The sequence below is a fragment of the Oryctolagus cuniculus genome, chromosome 11 (assembly GCF_051225735.1).
Source record: "Oryctolagus cuniculus isolate XC-2025 breed Fujian yellow rabbit chromosome 11, ASM5122573v1, whole genome shotgun sequence".
Taxonomy (NCBI): domain Eukaryota; kingdom Metazoa; phylum Chordata; class Mammalia; order Lagomorpha; family Leporidae; genus Oryctolagus; species Oryctolagus cuniculus.
Genome location: NC_142877.1, coordinates 40,869,713 through 40,891,166, shown reverse-complemented (window position 1 = coordinate 40,891,166; position 21,454 = coordinate 40,869,713). Strand labels below are relative to the sequence as shown.

General features: G+C 39.4%; 1 protein-coding gene and 1 long non-coding RNA gene across 16 annotated transcripts in view; one reads left to right on the top strand and one right to left on the bottom strand.

Moving 5' to 3' along the window:
* The window catches only part of MACROD2 (mono-ADP ribosylhydrolase 2), a 2,169,899-nt gene that overhangs the window by 133,094 nt on the left and 2,015,351 nt on the right, over nucleotides 1-21,454 (bottom strand). For 3 of the 4 annotated variants that reach the window (XM_051846213.3, XM_051846214.3, XM_051846215.3), the window contains one exon: nucleotides 1,995-2,105. In XM_051846213.3, coding sequence (XP_051702173.2) covers nucleotides 1,995-2,105 — 111 coding nt within the window. The remainder of the gene's footprint in view (nucleotides 1-1,994; nucleotides 2,106-21,454) is intronic. The other variant, XM_008256366.5, reaches the window with a different exon arrangement.
* LOC149123425 (uncharacterized) overlaps nucleotides 3,349-21,454 on the top strand; it is a 49,394-nt gene continuing 31,288 nt past the window's right edge. For 2 of the 12 annotated variants that reach the window (XR_016216007.1, XR_016216006.1), the window contains exons 1-2: nucleotides 3,352-3,599; nucleotides 9,176-9,321. This is a non-coding gene — a long non-coding RNA (uncharacterized LOC149123425). Of the gene's footprint in view, nucleotides 3,600-9,175; nucleotides 9,322-9,582; nucleotides 9,601-9,766; nucleotides 11,725-11,774; nucleotides 11,869-12,641; nucleotides 12,661-12,873; nucleotides 13,060-13,654; nucleotides 13,865-21,454 lie in introns of those variants that run through there. The other 10 variants (XR_016216004.1, XR_016216014.1, XR_016216011.1 and 7 more) reach the window with 9 other exon arrangements.

Sequence of the window (21,454 nt, the reverse complement as noted above, 5' to 3'; positions counted from 1 at the left end):
GATTTACTGCCCAGACAGCCACGACATCCAGGGATGGGTCAGGTCAAAGCCAGGAGCCAAGACTTCATCTGGGTCTCTCACCTGGGTATCAGGGGCCCAAGTACTTGTGCCATCCTCTGCTGCTTTCCCAGACACATTATCAGGGAGATCAGTCAGAGGCGTGGCAGCTGGGACTTGCTCTGGCACTCTGATACAGGATGCCAGCTTTGCGAGTGGCATCTTAACCCACTGTGCCACAACGCTGGCCCAGTAAACAAGTTACATTTACTTCAGAAATACAGCTGGTTAAAGGGGATTTAATTGTATATCTCTGCACCCTGATTAGGGGACTATGGGGTAGGCAGAGAGAACATAACAATGCATGTTGACAGGGGCCAAGATCATAAACACATGTGACCACTAGACTCCATACTAATCAGCTGGTTTACTTGGAATAGCAACAGGAACCACTCAGGGATGTAGTCGGGGCTCTCTGTTACATCAAGAGGTTCCCACAATGCTCTCAAGAGGTGGAGGAGAGGGCTTACATTCTCTCCCTCTGCCCATAGGCAAGGTGATTGCAAATCCTTCCAAAACCTATCTGCTCTTAACTGATTAAGAGAAAAGGGATTAATTTTTAAAAGATAAAGCACAGGAAAAATCAGTTTGCATCAGTCTGTATGAGCGTATATTTGAATATGGGTATGTGTATGTATAGAGGTAGGAAAAAATCTATGTTGAAAAAGACAGCTTGGGATAGAGCATTGAGAGAATAAAACCCATGAGACCGCAGCAGTCATAGAACGGCCTCAGCTGTCAGCAGTTGGTTGACTAATACTTGTCAGCCTCCGACAGTAAAAGCAGTGACAGCTTTTCACATAAGACTCATCTTCCACAGAGCATAATGATGTGTGGGCTGGGGCCGAGGGCAGGGAGGGGAGGTTTGGATAACAACAGCTTGCTGTATCAGAAATGCATTTCATTACAAGGACTGTGTTTCGGTAAAGGGAGCCAGCTGACCCAGTAGCAGGTACACAAGGTCCTCTCTGCCTTGCTTCAGTGCTTTCTCTGATTGGCCTTCTTCAATTCCATCTTCCAGGTTAATAATAAAAGCTTTCTAGTTCCCTAGCAAAAGTTCCAAGGTTAATGTAGGAAGTTTTTAGTGAAACACTTATCGTACTTCTTGGTTTAATTCCAAGAGTTCAGCATATGGTCGAGGACGTGCTTGGCGCACATTAGACAGAGCCCACTATTTCTAAAAGGCCCCTTCATGGGGCTCATTAGGAGTGGGAGAATGACTTAGAAACCAAGGGGATGAAGGATATTTTTATTTTTGGGGTTATGTTGCTAACTGTGTGACTGTGCCTATTATCCTTTTAAAGGAGAGCACGCTTGAGTACAAAATTGGGTAGGAAGAGATGATAAATCAAAGATGATTTCCATCTCTTTTGAGCTTTAAGTGCTATTTTATTTAAAAATGCTCAATTTATAATCTACCGTGCAGAATCTATGGCGTTCAATTGACACATCTGTCCTTTAGCAAATAGAAGGGATGACAGGAAGGTTCGCAGTCTCACTTAGAGCTCTGTATAGCGGGTAGCCAGCCTCCATAGCATCATCTCCTGCAAGGTGCAGAGACATAACCAGAAAACTCCTCACAGTTCAGTGCAAAACAGCAAAGAACATTCCACTCACCGTGCCTCTCCTTCATTTCCTTTGAACAATTTCATTTCATTTTTTCAAACCAATCTGCTAGTTTTGGCCTGACCTTAGCCAGCCAAGATGACGAGCCACTTCTAACCACTGCTTGCTTCTCTTAGAGTATCAGCAAGCCAACCGGTGTTACAGGAAGTAAAATGGCTTTAGTGCATGAGACATGAGAGTGTACCATTCTGTCCGGAAGCACGCTCACGTCGTGGTTAACAGCGCTGGAGACCAGAATGAAGAGTGGAGGTAACCTGGTGAGTAGGTATAAGCATTTTCAGACAATAGCAGTGAGTAAAGTTATTGTTCACCTCTGTGGATGAGGCCTAGGAGACTCCTCAAAAGAAATCTGAGCCCACCTGCTTCTTGGCTCTGTTCTTCCATTTCCTCCGCACCTTGCTTTTCCTCGGGACCGTTCTCATCTTTCAAGAAAACCACAGAGGGGAAAAAAATACATCAAGTCAATTTATGAAATATCTCTTTATGGCTAATATGCAGCGCTGAAATTAATTGTAACCAATGTAGCATGACTCTCCATAAAGCAAGTCAGAGAGATGAATCAGAGGCATGAAACAGAAAAATTACCTACATAAATAGGTACATTTATGCTGGTCCCTTCTCACATGATTTGCTGGATGAAATGTCGAACTGCAGTAAACAAAATTCACTCAGCAGTCCTGGTAATGCCTCTCTCCTTGCTTGGCATTTCCCAAAATGCAATACAGATTTCAATTCCAATCTGTTTTTCTCCTTTGACTTCAGTAACATGGACTGTGCAAAGAAGCTTGGCTGATTGAGTTTCTATGCCTTTTATTTTTCTGTTTGAAGTATGTTGCAAAAAAAATCTATTTTCACTTAACTTGTACATGACAGTTTAACATACCTATGCAATGAAATACTTGGCCTTGAACAGAATATGTTGGTCCAAATTAGGGCATAGTATTTGACTCTGTGGCAAACAAATGGCTGGACAGTTACAATGAAGGCTATATACTAGCAACCATCTAAAATTATCTTTTGTTTTAAAATATGTACAACATCTGTGGATTTTACTTGTAGAAAAAGCTCAACTTTCTAAAGGCAAGTAGAGGCATGGGTTTACAACTCTTTGCCTGGATGGTTTGCAAACTGCTTTTTGCTTCGAAAAAAAAAAAGACACCAGAAAAGAAATTGTAAATATGTGTATGGACACAGAAATAAAAACATAAAGCATGTAGCTGAATACTGAGAACAGAGAAGCACAAGTCATCAGCACAGATTAATATGGTTTAAAGATGGTCACATATCCTTTGTTTCTCGAGAAGATCGGTCTATTCCCCTTTGTGTTTGAATTCTGATTGGGTCTGTGACTTGTTTAGACCAATGGAATGTGATGGAAGTGATGTTTTGGGACTTCCAAGCTGCCCTTAGGGGACTGGCAGCTTCTGCTTCCTCCCTCTAGAAGCCAGACACACACACACACACAAAAAACTAAAGAAATTCAGGCCAGTTCATTAACTGGAAAGAGTCACGTGAGGAAGAGAAGGGCCATGCTAACAAGCATGGAGGGTCAGACATGTGATGAAACCTTCTTGCACTTTTCAACCCAGCCCAGGTGCCTGCCGAGTGCAGTTGGGTGATAACTTCAGCCAATGCCACAAGAAAGCAGAAGAATCTTCCAGCTGAACCCCATTTAAACTCCTGACCCAGGAGCAGGCCCAAATCACTTAGCCTTGTTACGCTTAAGTGCTGTGGCCCACCATCTGCTCCTACCGCAGAGGCAAGAGGATAGGGTCCTCCCCAGAGGAAGCTTTTACCAGTAAAGCCAAAAGAAGAACTTCAAAGCAACGGGGAAGCGATTTTACCAAGCAGCTCAGAAAAATAACCCACGGAAGAGAGTTTCGGTTGGGAAGACACTTGGATTTGACCCAGTGAAGGTAAAATAATGTTTATAATAGGAAAATGAAAGAGAGAGAGAGAGAGAAAGGGGGGGGATAGAGAGAAGATCTGAAGTTGGGGAGGGCTCCAGTCAATGAATACACAAAAATGTGCAAAATCTCCCCTCTATTTGCTCATCAAGGTGCCCTTTGATATGGGAGACACAGTGTAAATTTTAATGTATTCCTGAGGATGGGGTGGGGGAGGAGTCGAAGGTTCTAAACGGCATACAATTATGTGACTTGGTTTCACTTCTGGTGCTCCCTGTGGGGATGGGGATGGCTTTTCATCTACAAGGGACGGAGTCTTCGCAGCTGTTCTGCTCCCTTAATGAGGCCAAATTGGTGCAGGAGCATACACCCAAAGCTTCACCACTATTTCCTCCCTTCCTTGGGAGAAATCTGCCAGCGTTTCTGTCTCCCCAGACAGATCTTATAATTCAGATTTTGAATCTTATAATTCAGAAGTGTTCAGGTGACAGGCTGCCTTTACAATGAGTCTGGTTACCACCTCTGTTACCGAGTGGAGATAGCTCTGTTATGAAGAGGGGAAGATAAGAAGAAGAGCAATTAAGTCCAGGAATGTAAGAGATTGGTTCCTGCAGTTTTAAATGCACATAAAGGAAATTCACGGTCAGACTTCAAATCCAAGCTTCTAATATCAACAACTGGTCTGGCACTTTACCTCATCTACTGCTCTTGGATTTTCACCCTCAGTCCCCGTGCAGGCCACTCCTCTCCCCGACACAGGCAGCTGTGGTGTGCTTTTGTTGTTCTTTTGAACTCTTAGCTGCACAGTTCTCTATTTGCAGTTTTTCTGCCCTTGGGAAGCAAACTCAAGCAGCGTTTGGCATGTTTATCGTGGAATAAATGCCTTCTAGAAGAATGCTGGATTTGCCATTTGAGTAACATGCCCTCGGATGCAAGGTTCAAGTGGATCGTTTTCATAAATTTCCAAGACACTGCATCCTCAAATCCAGCAGGGGGAACCAATGTAGAAGTCATGCTTTCAAAGCCAAGCATATGCATTCTTGGGCAATTAGATTAGCATTCATTTCCCTCGCTTTTAGAAGGGCATTTTGGTGGCTTTTAACTTTCCATCCATTGAAAATGACTCAAATGGGTGACTTCTTAGAGGAACAGTGGGTTTCCACTGGTAGGAAAAAAAGGTCACATTACACAGCTCCCTTAAGTAGTTGATAATCACAGGTTTCTTTTTATCAGCCTTATCTGTCTAGCTACCTTCACAGGAAGCACATAAACAATAAAAAGCTAAGTAGAGTGGGGATGTAAACTTGTGGTTTTTAGAAGTGATTCTAGAAGGTTTACAAAATCATTGTGAAACAAATGATACAAGAAATGCCAGGCTATTTTGTTAGCTTGAAACTGTTGCACAGAAGTCAAAATCTCATGGCCAATACACCTTTTGAGATCCCATACTTACTTCAGAGAATACATTTCCATAGCATTCATGGTGACTGTGATATAACACTTAGTTTCCCATGCCAGAAAGCACAGTGACTTGAGAGAAGCCAACTGGCTATATCCTTCTCATTTGTCTAGTGTTCAAACTCTGCCTCTCACTCACCCAACTTATATTTGTTGAGCAAGTACTTTATGTAACAATATCTTGTAAATTTTATGGGAACAAAATTAAGAGGCTCCAGCTACAAAGTGAATGTAGTTGCAAGTAATAACATCGGTAGGACTAAGATAAGAACGTGGCTCATGTTTAACTCCACTTGGGAGAGTTTCTCAAGGACAAAATCTCAACACACTAGCCACGAATTGCTATCCTGATGTTTTCAGTTTCTTTTGTGAACTGTACAAGAGGATGGGAAGAAAAAGGGGAAGTGAATTGGGAAACAATCTCCTACTGCCTTTTCTTTTTTTTTTTTCCCTTAATTTTTATTTACTAATTTTTATCTGAGCAGAGAATGGGGGAAGAGAACTCCCATCTGATAGTTTACTTCCCATTTGCCCCCAGCAATCAAGGCTGGCTCAGGTTGAAGCCAGGAATTGAGATCTCAGTCCATATCTCTAACGGACATGGCAGGGATCTACTAAGCAGGCTTAGTAGAGCCATCACCTGCTGCCTCCCAGCATGGAAACTAACAGGAAGCTAGGCCTGGGAATAGAGCTTAGACTAGAATCCAGACAGTCTGATATGGGATTCAGGTGTTCCAACTGGTGGCTTCACTGCTGCGCCAAATGCCTGTTCCCTCCCTCTAGTTTTTCTTACATAGGTCACAAACGTTTTGGATGCAATGTATAGGCAATTTAAATACAGAGGTTTGCAGATTGGATTATTGGTTTAATTCTTCAGTCTCTTATAACAGAATCATAGATCTAGTGTCCTCTCACTGTGGACAGAAAATATTTGCATCCTATTGATGTTGGGTTTGGATTTGTGTCATTATTTGGACAATGAAATGCTAGGTGACATGATACGAGCAAAAGGTTAAAATGTGCTCCTTAAATGGATCTGTTCCTTATTCTTCTGAGATTTGCCATGGCAAGTAGATGCCCTGATAGCTGCTGCTTTAAGGAGAATGAGATACGTGGAGAAGACTTGAACCCAAACTATGGTTTAGAGCCATATCCAGGTAACTCACACCTTGAAATAGAACGGGGGCTGGCACTGTGGAGTAGCAGGTAAAGCTGCTGCCTGCAGTGCTGGCATCCCATGTGGTTGTCGGTTCCAGTTCTGGCTGCTCCACTTCCAATCCAGCTCTCTGCTTATGGCCTGGGAAATCAGTAGAAGATGGCCCAAGTCCTTAGGACCCTCTGTCTGCATGGGAGACCTGATTCCTGACTCCTGGCTTCAGATCGGCCCGGCTCTGGCCATTGTGGCCATCTGGGGAGTGAATCAGTGGATGGAAGATTTCTCTCTCTCTCTCTCTCTCTCTCTCTCTCTCTATCCCTCTCTGTAACTCTACCTTTCATATAAATAAATAAATCTTAAAAAAAAAAAAAGGAATGGAACATCCTAGCTGAGCCCTACCTCAGCTGAGCCACAGTCAACTTGCAGATCTGAATGAGAAAGACTGCATCTGGGGGTAACTTGTTAAACAGCATTATTATGACAATAGCTGACTAATAAAGCTGATATATTTATTATTTTTTAGTTCAGGAAGACTTGAGGGTTTTTTTTTTAAAGTTAGCATTCTTTTACTTATAAGGAGTTTAATCTTTAATGTTGTATTTTCCATTACATTTTAAACTTACACATTCTACAATTCTCTAGAAGGCACTCATTTGAAGAATAAAATTGTTTTATATATGATTGGACTGCTCTTAAAAACTCGGCATCCTTATAATGATGCTTATGTTTTATTTAACTACAGAGCTATGTGGGCAGCAGAATAATGCTAGTTATTGCTAGCTAGTTCATTTAGCTAATAAAACATTTACTGAATACTCCCTCTATTCCATTCAGTATAGAAGTGTTTTGGATAGATAAGCAATTTTAACTGTCATAACAATCCCATGAGGTTTATATTGTTACAGGAGATGTATGAAATAGAAGTTCTTGTCTTCCTCTAAGACAGTAATTTCAGACAGGAGTCAGAGTAGCGGTAAGCAAGGTAGCCAGGTTGAATGAAGTACAGTATCCACCAGAACAGATGGGCACCTCTCCAGCTGGAGCTGAGGGAGAGCGCAGCCAGTCATTCAGGCAGAGGTAAAGCGTGGTTACAAAGTTCAATGAAAACAATAGACCTGACAGGCCTGATCAGCTAAGACCAAGAGCTGAGAGCTAAGGGTACAACTGTGTTCAGACTGGGGCTTAGAATGGAATGGGGTCCAGTTTTTCTTGCCATTTCTCCTTCCCTCCACTGTTCTCTTCTGAACAAAGGGTTTGCTGGGTGTGAAATAGGTAAAATTCCTCCCAAAGCTTTATTACTGGATGTTATCAGATTGGATATCCTCTTGGTGCTGGGCAAAGAGGATTCTTCTAGGGTGCTTTCCTTGGGGGGAACCACTGGGACCACCTACCCAATTACTGGGGTAAGGGCATGACTTGGTAGTGTAAAATGCTGGGCTGCATCCAAGGTGTGCTTCTGAGGCTGCTGCATTCCTTTCCTCGGGTGCTTTGTTTTCCTTTGGCCCCTTCCTCACATAGGCTCATTTCCATTTCCCATCTAACAGTATTAGTAATCCATGTTTCATGGATTGGAAAACTGGAACACAGAGATGTTAAGTAATTTACTTATGATTGTGCAACCATCAAGTGATGGCGGGGAGGGGCTGGCAGTTTCAGTTCAGTCAGCTGATGCCATAGCCCAACCAACTAATATTTGTTATCTGGGCAAGATAGGTAAATTATGGGTCCAAAAATGTGGGAAGTAACAACAAAATGAGAATTGATAAGGGTAAGGGGCTGGGAGACAGAGGAGGTTGGATAACAGGCCCCAAAATACAGTGATGGAAGGAGCAAGTTCTGATGTTCTACAGCACAGTGGAATGATCACAGTTGACAAGAACCTATTATAGATTTTATGAATCATTAGAAAAGAGGAGCTCAAAGACTCCAAAAATACATAATGACAAGGAGATGGAAATGCTGAGTACCCTGATTCGATTGGTACACATCGTATACTAAAATTCAAATATCACATTGTATGTGTCCCTAGAAATAGGTACTATTATTATGTTAATAAAATAATTGGGGGGCTGACACTGTGGAGTAGCAGGTTAAGTTGCTGCTGGTGATGCTGGCATACCGTATTGGAGTGCCAGTTCAAGTCCTGGCTGCTCTGCTTGCCTTTCAGTTTCCTGCTAATGTACCTGGGAAGGCAGAAGATGATGGCCTACCCACTGCACCCATGTGGGAGACCTGGATGGAGTTCCTGGCCCCTGGCTTTATGCTGGGGTAGCCCTGGACTTTGCAGACTTTTAGGGAGTGAACCAGGGGATGGAAGAACACCCCTCTCTCCCGCCTGTCTTTCTCTCTGTCTCTTCTAAGCTGTCTTTCAAAAAAAAAACTTTAAAAAATAAATTAAAAAAATTTAAGGAAATGGAAAAGCTAAACCCAGATTTAACCATTACACATTGCCTAAATGTATTGAAGTATTGCATTGTACCCCACATACATGTACAATAACAATTTAAAAAATAAAGTTAGGACAATAAGAGGAGGAAAAGTGCTAAGGTATAATCCCAGATAGACGCGCTGATTAACATGGAGCACAAAGAGTACCAATAATCAAACCCTCTAACATTTCAAATCAGGTGCATGCAATGCTACAGCTGCAAACTGTTTTTTCCCACCTCTAAAGACAAATGTCTTACATTAGAATAATTTTAAACAATAAAAAGTGCAGGAACTATAAAAGAATTATTTCAACCTGAACCATTTGACAGTACGTTGCAGACATAATCACATGACCTGTGAATACCTGAGTGTATATTTTCTACAAACAAGGAAACTCATCCATAACCACATGCCAACATCTGGATCAGGAGATTACAGATTATCTTCCTACTATTTAAACCAGACTCAAGTTTTACCCTGTCCTTCAAAGAAATCTAGAAGCACACAGTGCCTTTAGTTGTCGTGTTTCTTTTTCCTACAGTGACACCAAGACGCCCACCTGACCCTGTGGAAGCTGGAGACTGAGTGTCTGTACCCATTCCGCCACACTTCACTGTGAATGCACATCTTGTTCAGCCCTACTTGGTGGCTCCAGGAAGAAGGAAAAGCAGGAAAAGTGGAGGGAAGGTTAGTTCTGAGCCTTTAACTTTCCTTTTCCTTTTTTTCTTGCGGCATCATCAGCTGATTGCTTTATTTTAATAGTTTACTCTTAGAAAAGCTTTCCAAGTTGGCTGCTTTATTATTTTAATGAAAAGGCCCCCATGCCTCTTTCAGTGCAGATAAATTTGTCCAGTAGAGCACTCAGCACCTTAAAAGAGTAGTAGCTGCCACTCACTAGGTGCCTCCTTTCCTCCCCGCAGGCATTTAATGTGCTTCTGTGCCACACAGGTACCCACGGATCTCACAACAGTCCTACTAAGTGAGACTTTCATCTCCACTTTCAAGGATGCAGAAATGAAAGTTGTGGGAATCAGGTCACTTTCCTGAAGTCACACAGTTAGTAGTACAGCTGGGACTTAAACCCTAGTCCAGTTGACGCCAACGCCTGAGGATTCTCTTTCTTGGCTTGCAGATTTCCTGTGACTTTTCCTCAGCTGCAATAACAAAATTTTAACTTCTTTGGACACAGAGAGATGCCACTTGTTGTTCCAGAAGTGCCTATAGCACCTAGCGTGGTGCCCAATATCTGTTCTGTGTTCCATAAACACTAGCTAAGGGATTAAGAAGGACACTTGATTGTCTCTCTAGACAGTACATTTTATTTTTTCCTTGAACTACACATACGTCTGTTCTCTATGTAGGAAAGGTATGATGTCTACCTGAGCTTCTGCTTGAATTTCGTGACATTGAATATTAGTTTAAGAACTGCGTGTCTCTTCAATCTCAAATGATGGTCCCTAAAAATTGAATGTGGTGGAACAGAAGATGCACAAGTAGTGTTCTCTGTTGCTGGGAAATGGTTTCCCAATGCATCTTTCTGCTTCAGCGCTTGTCCTCGAGGCCCACGTGCCACCTAAGATGACAGTCTGATTCATGATGTAAGTACTCTTAGGGCAGTGAGCCCTCTGTGGTGGAGACACCGATTGGTTTTCTGTCCTCACTCCCATCTAGTGTCATCTCTGATCACTTGACTCCAGCCGTGCTGGCCACTGTAATGTTCCTTAGGTAGCCTTGTATGGCCTGATCTCCCTGCCCAAAGTACTTTAGACCCAGGTTCTTGACGTTTTTGCACAAATGTGCCCTTTCCAAAGAAATCTGTGCTGAAAATTCCATTTAAAATTGCAACATCTTGTCACTCCCATACAGTCTTTCTTATCCAGATATACTTCTCTTTTTTCAATCACCCATCATCTTTTAATAATATGAAGATAGTATGCTCACATTCATGTGTACCTGTCCCACACTCAATAGAAACTCCTCCGAGGCAAGATTGTTGCTTCCTTAACTGATGTCTCCTGAGTACTTGGAATGAGTTCATGGCAGGTGTTTAATAGGCACTTAGGAATTAATGAGATATGCTCCTGCCTTATCTGGACTTGCTTGGCTAGTTCACAAATTAATCAGGAAAATTATCTTCTATTTTAAGATCTTGGAGTTACTTATGAGATAAGTTGTCCACACATAGTGTAGGGCAGAATTTTTCAAGGAAGATGGTCCAGTTCTAAGAGTCCAGGCCGCTGTTATAACTTGTCTATCACCATATTGTATTGTCAGTGCAACAGTTCACTGAGAGAAGGGATCCATTTCTCAGGCCAGTAGAGATTTTGTGTGACAACACAGTTCTCCTGAATAATGACTCAAAACCTTCTGGGAAAGGGGCATCCATAACCAGTAAGGGAAATACTAAGCAGCGATCTCTTTGCTGCCAGTACAAGTTCTACCACAAATACACTCAAAGTATTACAACTATTCACAGAAGTGGTGTCAGACCAACAGGCTGCTCTTCAGTTATAGGGCAGAGCAGAAAACCATCTCAGCCCCATCTGTTTATGAGCATTTCTCAAAAGAGTAACTATGTAGAAGGAGAAAAGAAAAAGAAACTGTTAGTTCCAAAGAATCTGTGTCTGTTGAGGGAGACCTACGTTGTGACCTGGGTTTAAGCAGAAGTAGCAAATGAAACCATAGTATGCAATTTTCCTCTGCATAGATTTTGTATGAATGGCAAATGAAATGCCAAGTGTTCAGTAATGGGCTCAACAAATATCTACTGCAGGATTGCACTCCATGGCACTTCAGCATTGAAGGTATGGCCCTGGCATACCTAACTTACTGTGGCATGTCTTAGTATAAAAATAGCACAAGTCAATGCACCAGAGATCTATTCTCAATAGCAGACATACTCTCTTAATAGATTACATATGGTTCTCCCATATGGTATGCTAATACAAATACTTTTACTCTGATATGGTTAGTTTTTAATCCAAGATTTCCAAGTACTTAACAAATGCTGTTCATTAATATAGGCTTCCCTGGGGAAATTGCAGCGCCTTGCAGAGATACAAAGCACACTCTATATAATCAATAACCATTAAGGATCAGCAATAATAAGAAATATATTAATGTGGGTTTTTTTTTTAAAGAAACCAACAAATTGGAATTAAGCAACTTCCTGAAGTCTTCCAATGACTTCATGGTGCAGCTGAGATCAGAAATCAATCATGCTGACACTTAATGGTAATTCTACTACTTGATCTATGCTGGTGAATTGACCATAAATCACATCAGTTCTTAGGTATGCACATAACATAGTGTTTACCCCATAGCTTGGAAAAGTATGACCAAAGTGAGGTTCTCATAATAGCATTATGATATGATTCTGTCTACATTTTTCTTTAACAAACCAAAAGTTGTGTTTTTCCATTAACATTAGGCCTTGAGGTTAAATTTCCCTCTAAAAACTACATTTCTCTGCATTGTCATTTATATTCTCGAATCAAGATAACCAGCATGCCTACACATTTGTCTAAAACAGGCATACTTTGTGCTCTGTGCAGATGTTAAGAACAGAACTGGCAAGATGAAATGCGTTTTTATTTTTATTTTTTTTTGCTGAAGAATGGAAAGTGTATATAAAGATGTTCTCTAAATAGAAATATCATCCCATGAATAAATTCAAAAGCCATTAAGTATCTTTGTCATCAATTAATGTTTGTTGGGTACCTACAGAGTTCAAGATGCTGCAGAGGGAATATATTAGACTGTTTGGAAAAGTCTTTCTCTTTAGGAGTTAACAAATACAGAAAGCCAGAAAAGGTTCATGAGCCATATCTGCTTGTGTGAGCTGAGACTGAGGGTAGAGATGATTATCCCAAGAAAAAAAAAATAAAAAAACTTGATCTTATACATGTAGGTCTGAATAAATGTTGGTCATTTGAGCTGAATGACATGAGGAATTATGTAAGTCCCTCAATTCTCCACCTGATGTTGTCCACCTGTTCTTTGTGCAGACACCATTTGAAGATGTTCATGTGTGAAGGCAGCGTCCCTCTGGGGTAACTCCAATAGAGGAAGTCCGTTACTTTCCACATAGCCTAGCTTATTCCTTCTCCAATGTATGGCTGAATAATGTTAATGAGCATCTGAGATCATGTGTAGCCCCATATTAAAATGGGAATTAAAAAGCTTCCTTTCATATTTTTACAATTTTCTTCCTTTAAAATGTGTGTTCTTTTCATATAGAAATATGCTATGTTAAGTGCTGAAACTAAAAATTTTAAGATGCTGATTTGGAATGTGAAGTATAGGTTGAAAACAACCCAAAGTGAGGACTTCCTATGATTCACTATGAACTTTTCATAATAATGTGCCCTCATCTGAATGATAATCCTGTAGATGAGAAAACTCAGCAACCACCAAAACTGGCCAGTAAGTAATAATTTAAAAAAAAGGAGTGCTCTCCGTTTGCATTTTATCACAATTTAAAATAAAATTGTAAGAATGACTTTGTTTCACCAAATGCTTACTAAATAAATTTCAACATATTATTGCCTTTATTTCACATAAATAGTAATTTGCAAGTGGAGAAACTATACACATTTAGAAAGTAGAGCAATTGCTTTGTTTGTATGGAGTTTTAGGCTCAAGAAGTTGGCTTCCTGGAATCTTATGCTTTTCTTCTAAAAGAGTGACTAGGAAGCTACTCTATTAGAAATCGTAACCTGTAAACTAAACTGCGCATTGTACTGTGTTATTACAATACAGTTTGGAGACTTCTTACTCAGTAGAGTAGGACAGGGCCTGCACACTGACATCTGTTAACGTGCCCCGTTGATGTTCTTGCTGTTGTCTGAGTATCAGGCTTTGAGAAACATTGGTTAAGATAGTAGAGTATGAACTAGCAAGACTGTAAAGTATATCACTGGGACTGGTGCTGTGGCATGATGGGTAAAGCCACCTTATACAGTGCCAGCATCTCATATGGGCACCAGTTTGAGTCCCTGCTGCTCCACTTCTGATCCAGCTCTCTGCTATGGCCTGGGAAAGTAGTAGAAGATGGCCCAAGTCCTTGTGCCCCTGCACACACATGGGAGACTTGGAAGAAGCTCCTGGCTCCTGGCTTCGGATTGGCACAGCTCGAGCCATTGTGGCCAACTGGGGAGTGAACCAGCGAATGGAAGACCTCTCTCTCTCTCTCTCTCTCTCTCTGCCTCTCCTCTATCTCTGTGTAACTCTGACTTTCAAATAAATAAATAAATCTTTTTGAAAAAGGTATATCATTTATTTTCATTGATTAAATACAAGTAGCTATGAACAACCCATCTTAGATCATTATTGCATTGCTCATTTTCTAACTTCTGAATCTCTGTAGCCATATATTAAGTAATCCCTTGAGGCTACAGCAATATTTCTTAGAAAGAAAAAAAAATGTTAGACTTTCCATAAAATCAACATAAAAAATTTTACCTTTTAACTCAATTAAATTACTTTATCTTAAAATTTATTTATCATTTAATAACATTTTTTGCAGAGGTTTCCTCTGTTTTGAGAACTGTGTTGGGAGCTGCAGACATAGGAATGAGCAAAGTGGAGAAGCTCAGTTCCCCCATCCCCCAGAAGCTTACTGGGAAGAAATATAAGCAAACACACAGCCCCAGTTAAATACAATAAACACTTTGTTGGGGGAAGCAGAGATGACTGTGGGTGCCCTTAGAGTAAGCACCCAACTCCAGTCTTGAGAGCCAGCACTGCCAAACTGAGACCTTTGTCATTGAGCAAACATCTATTGAGCATCAAATCTCTACCAGGCTCTGTCCTTTCGGCAGTGTTCCTGATGTGTTATCTAGTAGCCATTACCCACTTGTCACATGGTTATTGAGCACTTTCAAAGAGTGTGAAAAAATATGTAAAACACTTCATTAATAATTTTAATGTTGATTACATGTTAAAATGATAGTATTTTGGATATACTGCATGCTATACAAAACACAGTTAATATTAATTTCATTTGTTCCTCTTTTGCAATGTGGCTCCTCAAACAATTAAAATGATTTATGTTTTTTAAAATTTTTTAAGGAATACAAAATTCATAAGTACAACTTTAGGAATATAGTTATTCTTCCCACCATACCTGCCTTCCCACCCACACTCCCACCCTTCCTCCTCCTCCCTCTCCCCTTCATAATCCCATTCTCCATTAAGATTCATTTTCAATTTTGTTTGTACACAGAAGATCAACTCTTTACTAATTAAAGAGTTCAATAATTTGCACACAAATGCACACACAGAAAAAACTGAGAACTAGTTGTACAGTGAACTCTCATAATACAGCTCATTGAGGGCAGAAGTTTTGCAAGCGGAGTTAGTGCACAGTGATTCCTGTTCTTTAACAATTAACACTCATGTATGATGTCAGTGAACACTGGAGGCTCTTGACATGAGCTGCCTAGGCTATGGAAGCCTTTTGAGTATACAAACTCTGTCAATATTTAGACAAGGCCATAAGCAAAGTAGAAGTTCTCTCCTCCCTTCAAAGTACATCCTCTTTGATGGTCACTTCTTTACACTGGGGTCTCACTCACAGAGATCTTTCATGTAGAACATTTTTTGCCAAAGTGTCTTGTCTTTCTATGCCTGAAATGCTCTCATGGGCTTCTCAGCCAGACCAGGAATACTTAAGGGCTGATTCTGAGGTCGGAGTGTTACTTAAAGCAATTGTCAGTCTATGAGTCTGATGTGTGGACTGCTTCCCACGTTGGAACATTCTATCCTTTTTAATTCTATTATTATTACCAGACAATTGATCCTATTTATATGATAGCTTTAACACTTAATTCTATCTGTATATTCATTTTAACACTTAATATGATCACTTTAACAATTAAGATGGCATTTTTATCATCAAGCTTAATGGGATGTGGTGACCCATGACACCCTAGAAGTAGGAATGTATGCAGAACTATACAGATTTACAATTACAAACTTATTCCTCCCTCTTACTATCATGCTTATTTTTTACTGAGATCCATCCTCAATTGAGTATATACATAGGATTAACTTTATGTTAAAGAGTTCAACAAATAGTTTGAAGAGAACGAAACAAAACAAAAACAAAACAAAAAAAACTGAAACTGTTCCTCAATAGTCAAGACAAGAGCAGCTCCAACCATCCCTTCTCAAAGTGTCAATTTCACCTCTATAGATTTCATTTTAGGTGCTCTAATAGCTTTCACAGATCAGGGAGAATATATTTTACTTGTCCCTTTGGGACTGGCTTATTTCACTAAATATAATGTTGTCCAGATTCATCCATTTTGTTGCAAATGACTGGATTTCACTCATTTTCCCTGCTATGTAGTATTCCATAGCGTATATCCCATAATTTCTTTATCCAGTCTTCAGGTGATGGGCATTTAGGTTGACTTCATGTCTTAGCTATTGTGAACTGAGCTGCAATAAACACATAGGTGCAGATAGCTCTTTTATTTACTGACTTCATTTCCCTTGAGTAAATTCCCAGGAGACAGATGGCTGGATCATTTTGTAGGTCTTTATTCAGAGTTTTGAGGTATTTACATACTGTCTTCCATAATGACTTTACAGTTTCATTCCCACCAACAGTGGATTAGGGTACCTTTTTTCCCACATCCTTACTAGCATTTTGTTATTTGTTGATTTCTGTATGAGAGCCATTGTAACTGGGGTGAGATGAAACCTCATTGTGGTTTTGATTTGCATTTCCCTGCTGGCTAGTGATCCTGAACATTTTTTTTTCATGTGTCTGTTGGCTATTTGTATTTCTTCTTTTGAAAAATGTCTATTTAGGTCCTTGGCCCATCTCTTAAGTGTGTTGTTTGTTTTGTTGTTGTGGAGTTTCTTGATATCTTTGTAGACTCTGGTTATTAATCCTTTATCAGTTGTATAGTTTACAAATAGTTTCTCCCATTCTGTCAGTTGCCTCTTCACTTTCCTGACTGTTTCTTTTGCTGTATAGAAGCTTCTCAATTTGAAATAATCCCAATTATTAATTTTGGCTTTGACTGCCTGTGCCTCTGGGATCTTTCTCAAAAACTCTTTGCGTGTGCCAATGTCTTGCACGGTTTCACCAATGTTCTCAATTACTTTGAGGGTGTCAGGTTGTAGATTTAGATCTTTAATCAATGTTAACTGGATTTTTGTCTAGGGTATATGGTAGAGGCCTTGCTTCATACTTCTGCATGTGGAAATCCAGTTTTCCTCGCACCATTTGTTGAAGAGACTGTCCTTGCTCCATGGTTTGGTTTTAGCTCCTTTGTCAAATATAAGTTGGTTGTAGATGTTTGGGTTGATTTCTGGTGTTTCTATTCTGTTCCATTGCTCTATCTATCTGTTTATGTACCAGTACCAGGCTGTTTTGATTATAACTGCCATGTTTTATGTCTTGAAATCTGGTATTGTGATGCCTCTGGCTTTGTTTTTGTTGTATATAATTGCTTTAGCTATTTGAGGTCTCTTGCGCCTCCATGTGAATTTCAACATCATTTTTTCTAGATCTGAGAAGAATTACTTTGGCATTTTGATTGGTGTCACATTGAATCTGTAAATTGCTTTTGGAAGAATATACATTTTGATGATATTGATTCTTCCAATCCATGAACATAGAGGATTTTTCCAATTTTTTTTGTATCTTCTTCTATTTCTTTCTTTAAAGTATTGTAATTCTCATTGTAGAGATCTTTGACGTCCTTGGTTAAATTTATTCCAAGGTATCTGATTTTTTTTTAGCTATTGTGAATGGGATTGATCTTAGAAGCTCAATCTCAGCCTTGACTTGTCTGTGTATACAAAGGCTGTTGATTTTTGTGATTTGACTTTATATCCTGCTACTTTACCAAATTCTTCTTTGAGTTCCAAAAGTCTCTTTGCAGAGTCTTTTAGATCCCCCATATATAGAATCCTGTCATCTGCAAATAGGGATAATTTGACTTCCTCCTTCCTAATTTGTACCCTTTTGATTTCTATTTCTTGCCTAATGGCTCTGTCTAAAATGTCCAGAACTGTTCTGAATTGCAATGGTGAGAGTGAGCATCCTTTGTCTGGTTCTGGATCTCACTAGGAATGCTTCCAACTATTCTCCATTCAATTGGACACTGGTTGTGGTTTGTCATAAATTGCTTTGGTTGTGTTAAGGAATGTTCTATCTACACCTCATTTGCTTAAAGTTTTCCTCATGAAAGGTTGTTGTATTTTATCAAATTCTTTCTCTGCATCTATCGAAATAATCATATGATTTTTGTTCTAAAGTTTGTTAATGTGATGTATCACATTGATTGATTTGTGAATGTTAAATCATCCCTGCATACCAGGGTAATCCCACTTGTTCTGGATGGATGATCTTTCTGATGTGTTGTTTGATTTGATTAGCTAGAATTTTGTTTAAGATTTTTTCATCTATGTTTATCAGAGAAAGTGGTTTGTAATTCTCTTTTCCTGTTGCATCTTTATCAGGTTCAGGAATTAAGGTGGTGTTGGTTTCATAGAATTTGGAAGGATTCCCTCCCTTTCAATTGTTTTAAATAATCTTAGCAGAATTGGAGTTAGTTCTTCTTTAAATGTCTCATAGAATTCAGCAGTGAAGCCATCCAGTCCTGAGCTGTTTTTTTTTTTTTTTTTTTTTTTTAAATTGGGAGGGCCTTTATTACTGACTCAATTTCTGTCTTGGTTATGAGTCTGTTTAGGTTTTCTATGTCTTCATGGCTCAATGTAGGTAAGTTGTTTGTGTCCAGCAATCTATCCATTTCTTCTAGGTTTCTGAGTTTGTTGGCCTAAAACTCTTTTTAGTAATTTCTGATGATTCTTTCTATTTCTGTGGTGTCTGTTGTTACATTTCCTTTTTCATCTCTAATTTTATTGACTTGGGTTTTCTCTCTCCTTTTTTTTTAGTTAGGCCAATGGTGTGTCAATTTTGTTTATTTTTTCAAAAACCCAGCTCTTCATTTTGCTTATATTTTGTTTTGTCTTTTTTGATTCATTTTTGTTGATTGCTTCTCTAATTTTCATAATTTCTTTGCTACTACTAATTTTACGTTTGGCTTGCTATTATTTTTCTAGATTCTTGAGATGCATTGAAAGCTCACTTACTTGGTGCCTTTCTAATTTCTTGATGTAGGCACCAATTGCTATAACTTTCCTCTTAACACTGTTTTTGTTGTATCCCATAAGTTTTATGTTTTGTTGTCATCTTCATTTGTTTCCAGAAATTATTTGATTTCTTCTATGACCCACTGTTCTTTCAGGAGCATGTTGTTCAGTCTCCATGTGTTTGCATATGTTCTAGAGATTCCTGAGTTGCTGATTTCCAACTTCATTCCACTGTGGTCTGAGAAGATACATGGTACAATTTCCATTTTTTAAAATTTGCTGACTTGCTTTATGGCCCAGCATGTGGTCAATCCTAGAGAAAGTTCCATGCACTGCTGAGAAGAATGTGCATTTTTCAACTCTAGGATGAAAAGTTCTGTAGATATCTGTTAGGTCCATTTGGTCTATAGTGTCAATTAAATCTGCTGTTTTCTTGTTGATATTCTGTCTGGTTGATCTGTCCATTGCTGAAAGTGGGGTATTGAAGTCCTCCATTACTATTGTATTGGAGTCTATATCTCCCTTTAGATCCCTTAACATTTCTTCTAAATAGCCAGATGCCCTGTAATTAGGTGCATATACATTTATAATAGTTACATCTTCCTGTTGAATTGATCACTTAATCATCACATCATAGTGCCCTTCTTTGTCTCTTTTACCAGTTTTTGTGTTAAACTCTATTTTGTTTGATATTAAGATGGCTACACCAAATCTTTTTGATTTCTGTTGGCATGGAATATCTTTTTCCATCCTTTCACTTTCAGTCTGTGTGCATTTTCTTTGGTGAGATATTTCTTGTAGGCAGCAAATAGATGAGTTTTGTTTTTGAATCCATTCAGCCAGTCTGTGTCTTAACTAGAGAGTTGAAACCATTTACATTTCTAGTAACTATTGATTAGGAAACACTTGGCCCTGCCATTTTTCCAAAATTATTCCTACTTTTTTTTTAAACTTTTATTTAATGAATATAAATTTCCAAAGTACAGCTTATGGATTACAATGGCTTCCCCCCCATAACGTCCCTCCCACCTGCAACCTTCCCCTTTCCCACTCCTTCTCCCCTTCCATTCACATCAAGATTCATTTTTGCTTCTCTTTATATACAGAAGATCAGTTTAGCATACATTAAGTAAAGATTTCAACAGTTTGCTCCCACACAGAAACATAAAGTGAAAAATACTGTTTGAGTACTAGTTATAGCATTAAATCACACTGTGCAGCACATTAAGGACAGAGATCCCACATGAGGAGTAAGTGCACAGTGACTCCTGTTGTTGACTTAACAATTTGACACTCTTGTTTATGGCATCAGTAATCACCCTAGGCTCTTGTCATGAGCTGCCAATGCTATGGAAGCCCCCTGAGTCCACTGACTCTGATCATATTTAGACAAGGCCATGGTCAAAGTGGAAGTTCTCTCCTCCCTTCAGAGAAAGGTACCTCCTTCTTTGATGGCCCATTCTTTCCACTGGGATCTCACTCATGGAGATCTTTCATTTAGGTTTTTTTTTTTTTCCCCCAGAGTGTCTTGGCTTTCCATGCCTGAAATAGTCTCATGGGCTTTTCAGCTAGATCCGCATGCCTTTAGGGCTGATTCTGAGGCCAGAGTGCTATTTAGTACATCTGACATTCTATGAGTCTGCTGTGTATCTCACTTCCCATGTTGGATCATTCTCTCCCTTTTTATTCCTATCAGCTAGTATTTGCAGACACTATTCTTGTTTCTGTGATCCCTTTGGTTCTTAGTCCTATCATTATGATCAATTGTGAACAGAAATTGATCACTGGGACTAGTGAGATGGCATTGGTACATGCCACCTTGATGGGATTGAATTCAAATCCCCTGGTATGTTTCTAACTCTACTGTTTGAGGTAAGTCAGCTTGAGCATGTCCCAAATTGCACATCTCTTCCCTCCCTTATTCCCACTCTTACATTTAACAGCGATCACTTTTCAGTTAAGTTTCAGCACTTAAGAAGAATTGTGTATTGATTACAGTATTCAACCAAAAGTATTAAGTAGAACAAACAAAAAAAAAATACTAAGAGGGATAACATATCAAGTTGCTCATCAACAGTCAGGGTGAGGGCTGATCAAGTCACCATTTCTCATAGTGTTCATTTCACTTTAACAGGTTTCCTTTTTGGTGCTCAGTTAGTTATCACCTATCAAGGAGAAAAAGTGGTATTTGTCCCTTTGGGATTGGCTTATTTCACTCAGCATAATTTTTTCCAAATTCCTACTTTTTACTTTGAATTTCCGTTGACCTTTTACTGAGAGATTTTTTTTTCTTTATCTTCTTTCATAGTGATGACCATGTTTCTGTGTTTCTGTGTGCAGCACATCCTTAAGCATCTTTTGGAGGCTGGGCAATTGGTGACAAATTCTTTCAATTTTGTTTGTTATGGAAAGTCTTTATTTCACCTTCATTCATAAAACAGAGCTTTGAAGGTTATAGTATTCTGGGTTGACAGTTTTTTTCTCTTAAGACTTGGAATATATCTTACGATTCTCTCCTAGCCTGCAAGGTTTCTGATGAAAAGTCTACTGCGAGTCTAATTGGAGATCCTCTGAAAGTAATTTGGAGTTTCTCCTGTACACATTTTAGAATCTTTTCTTTATGTTTTACTGTGGTGAGTTTGATTACAATTTGTCCTGGTGAAGATCTTTTCTGGTCTTTTCTATTAGGAATTATATGTGCTTC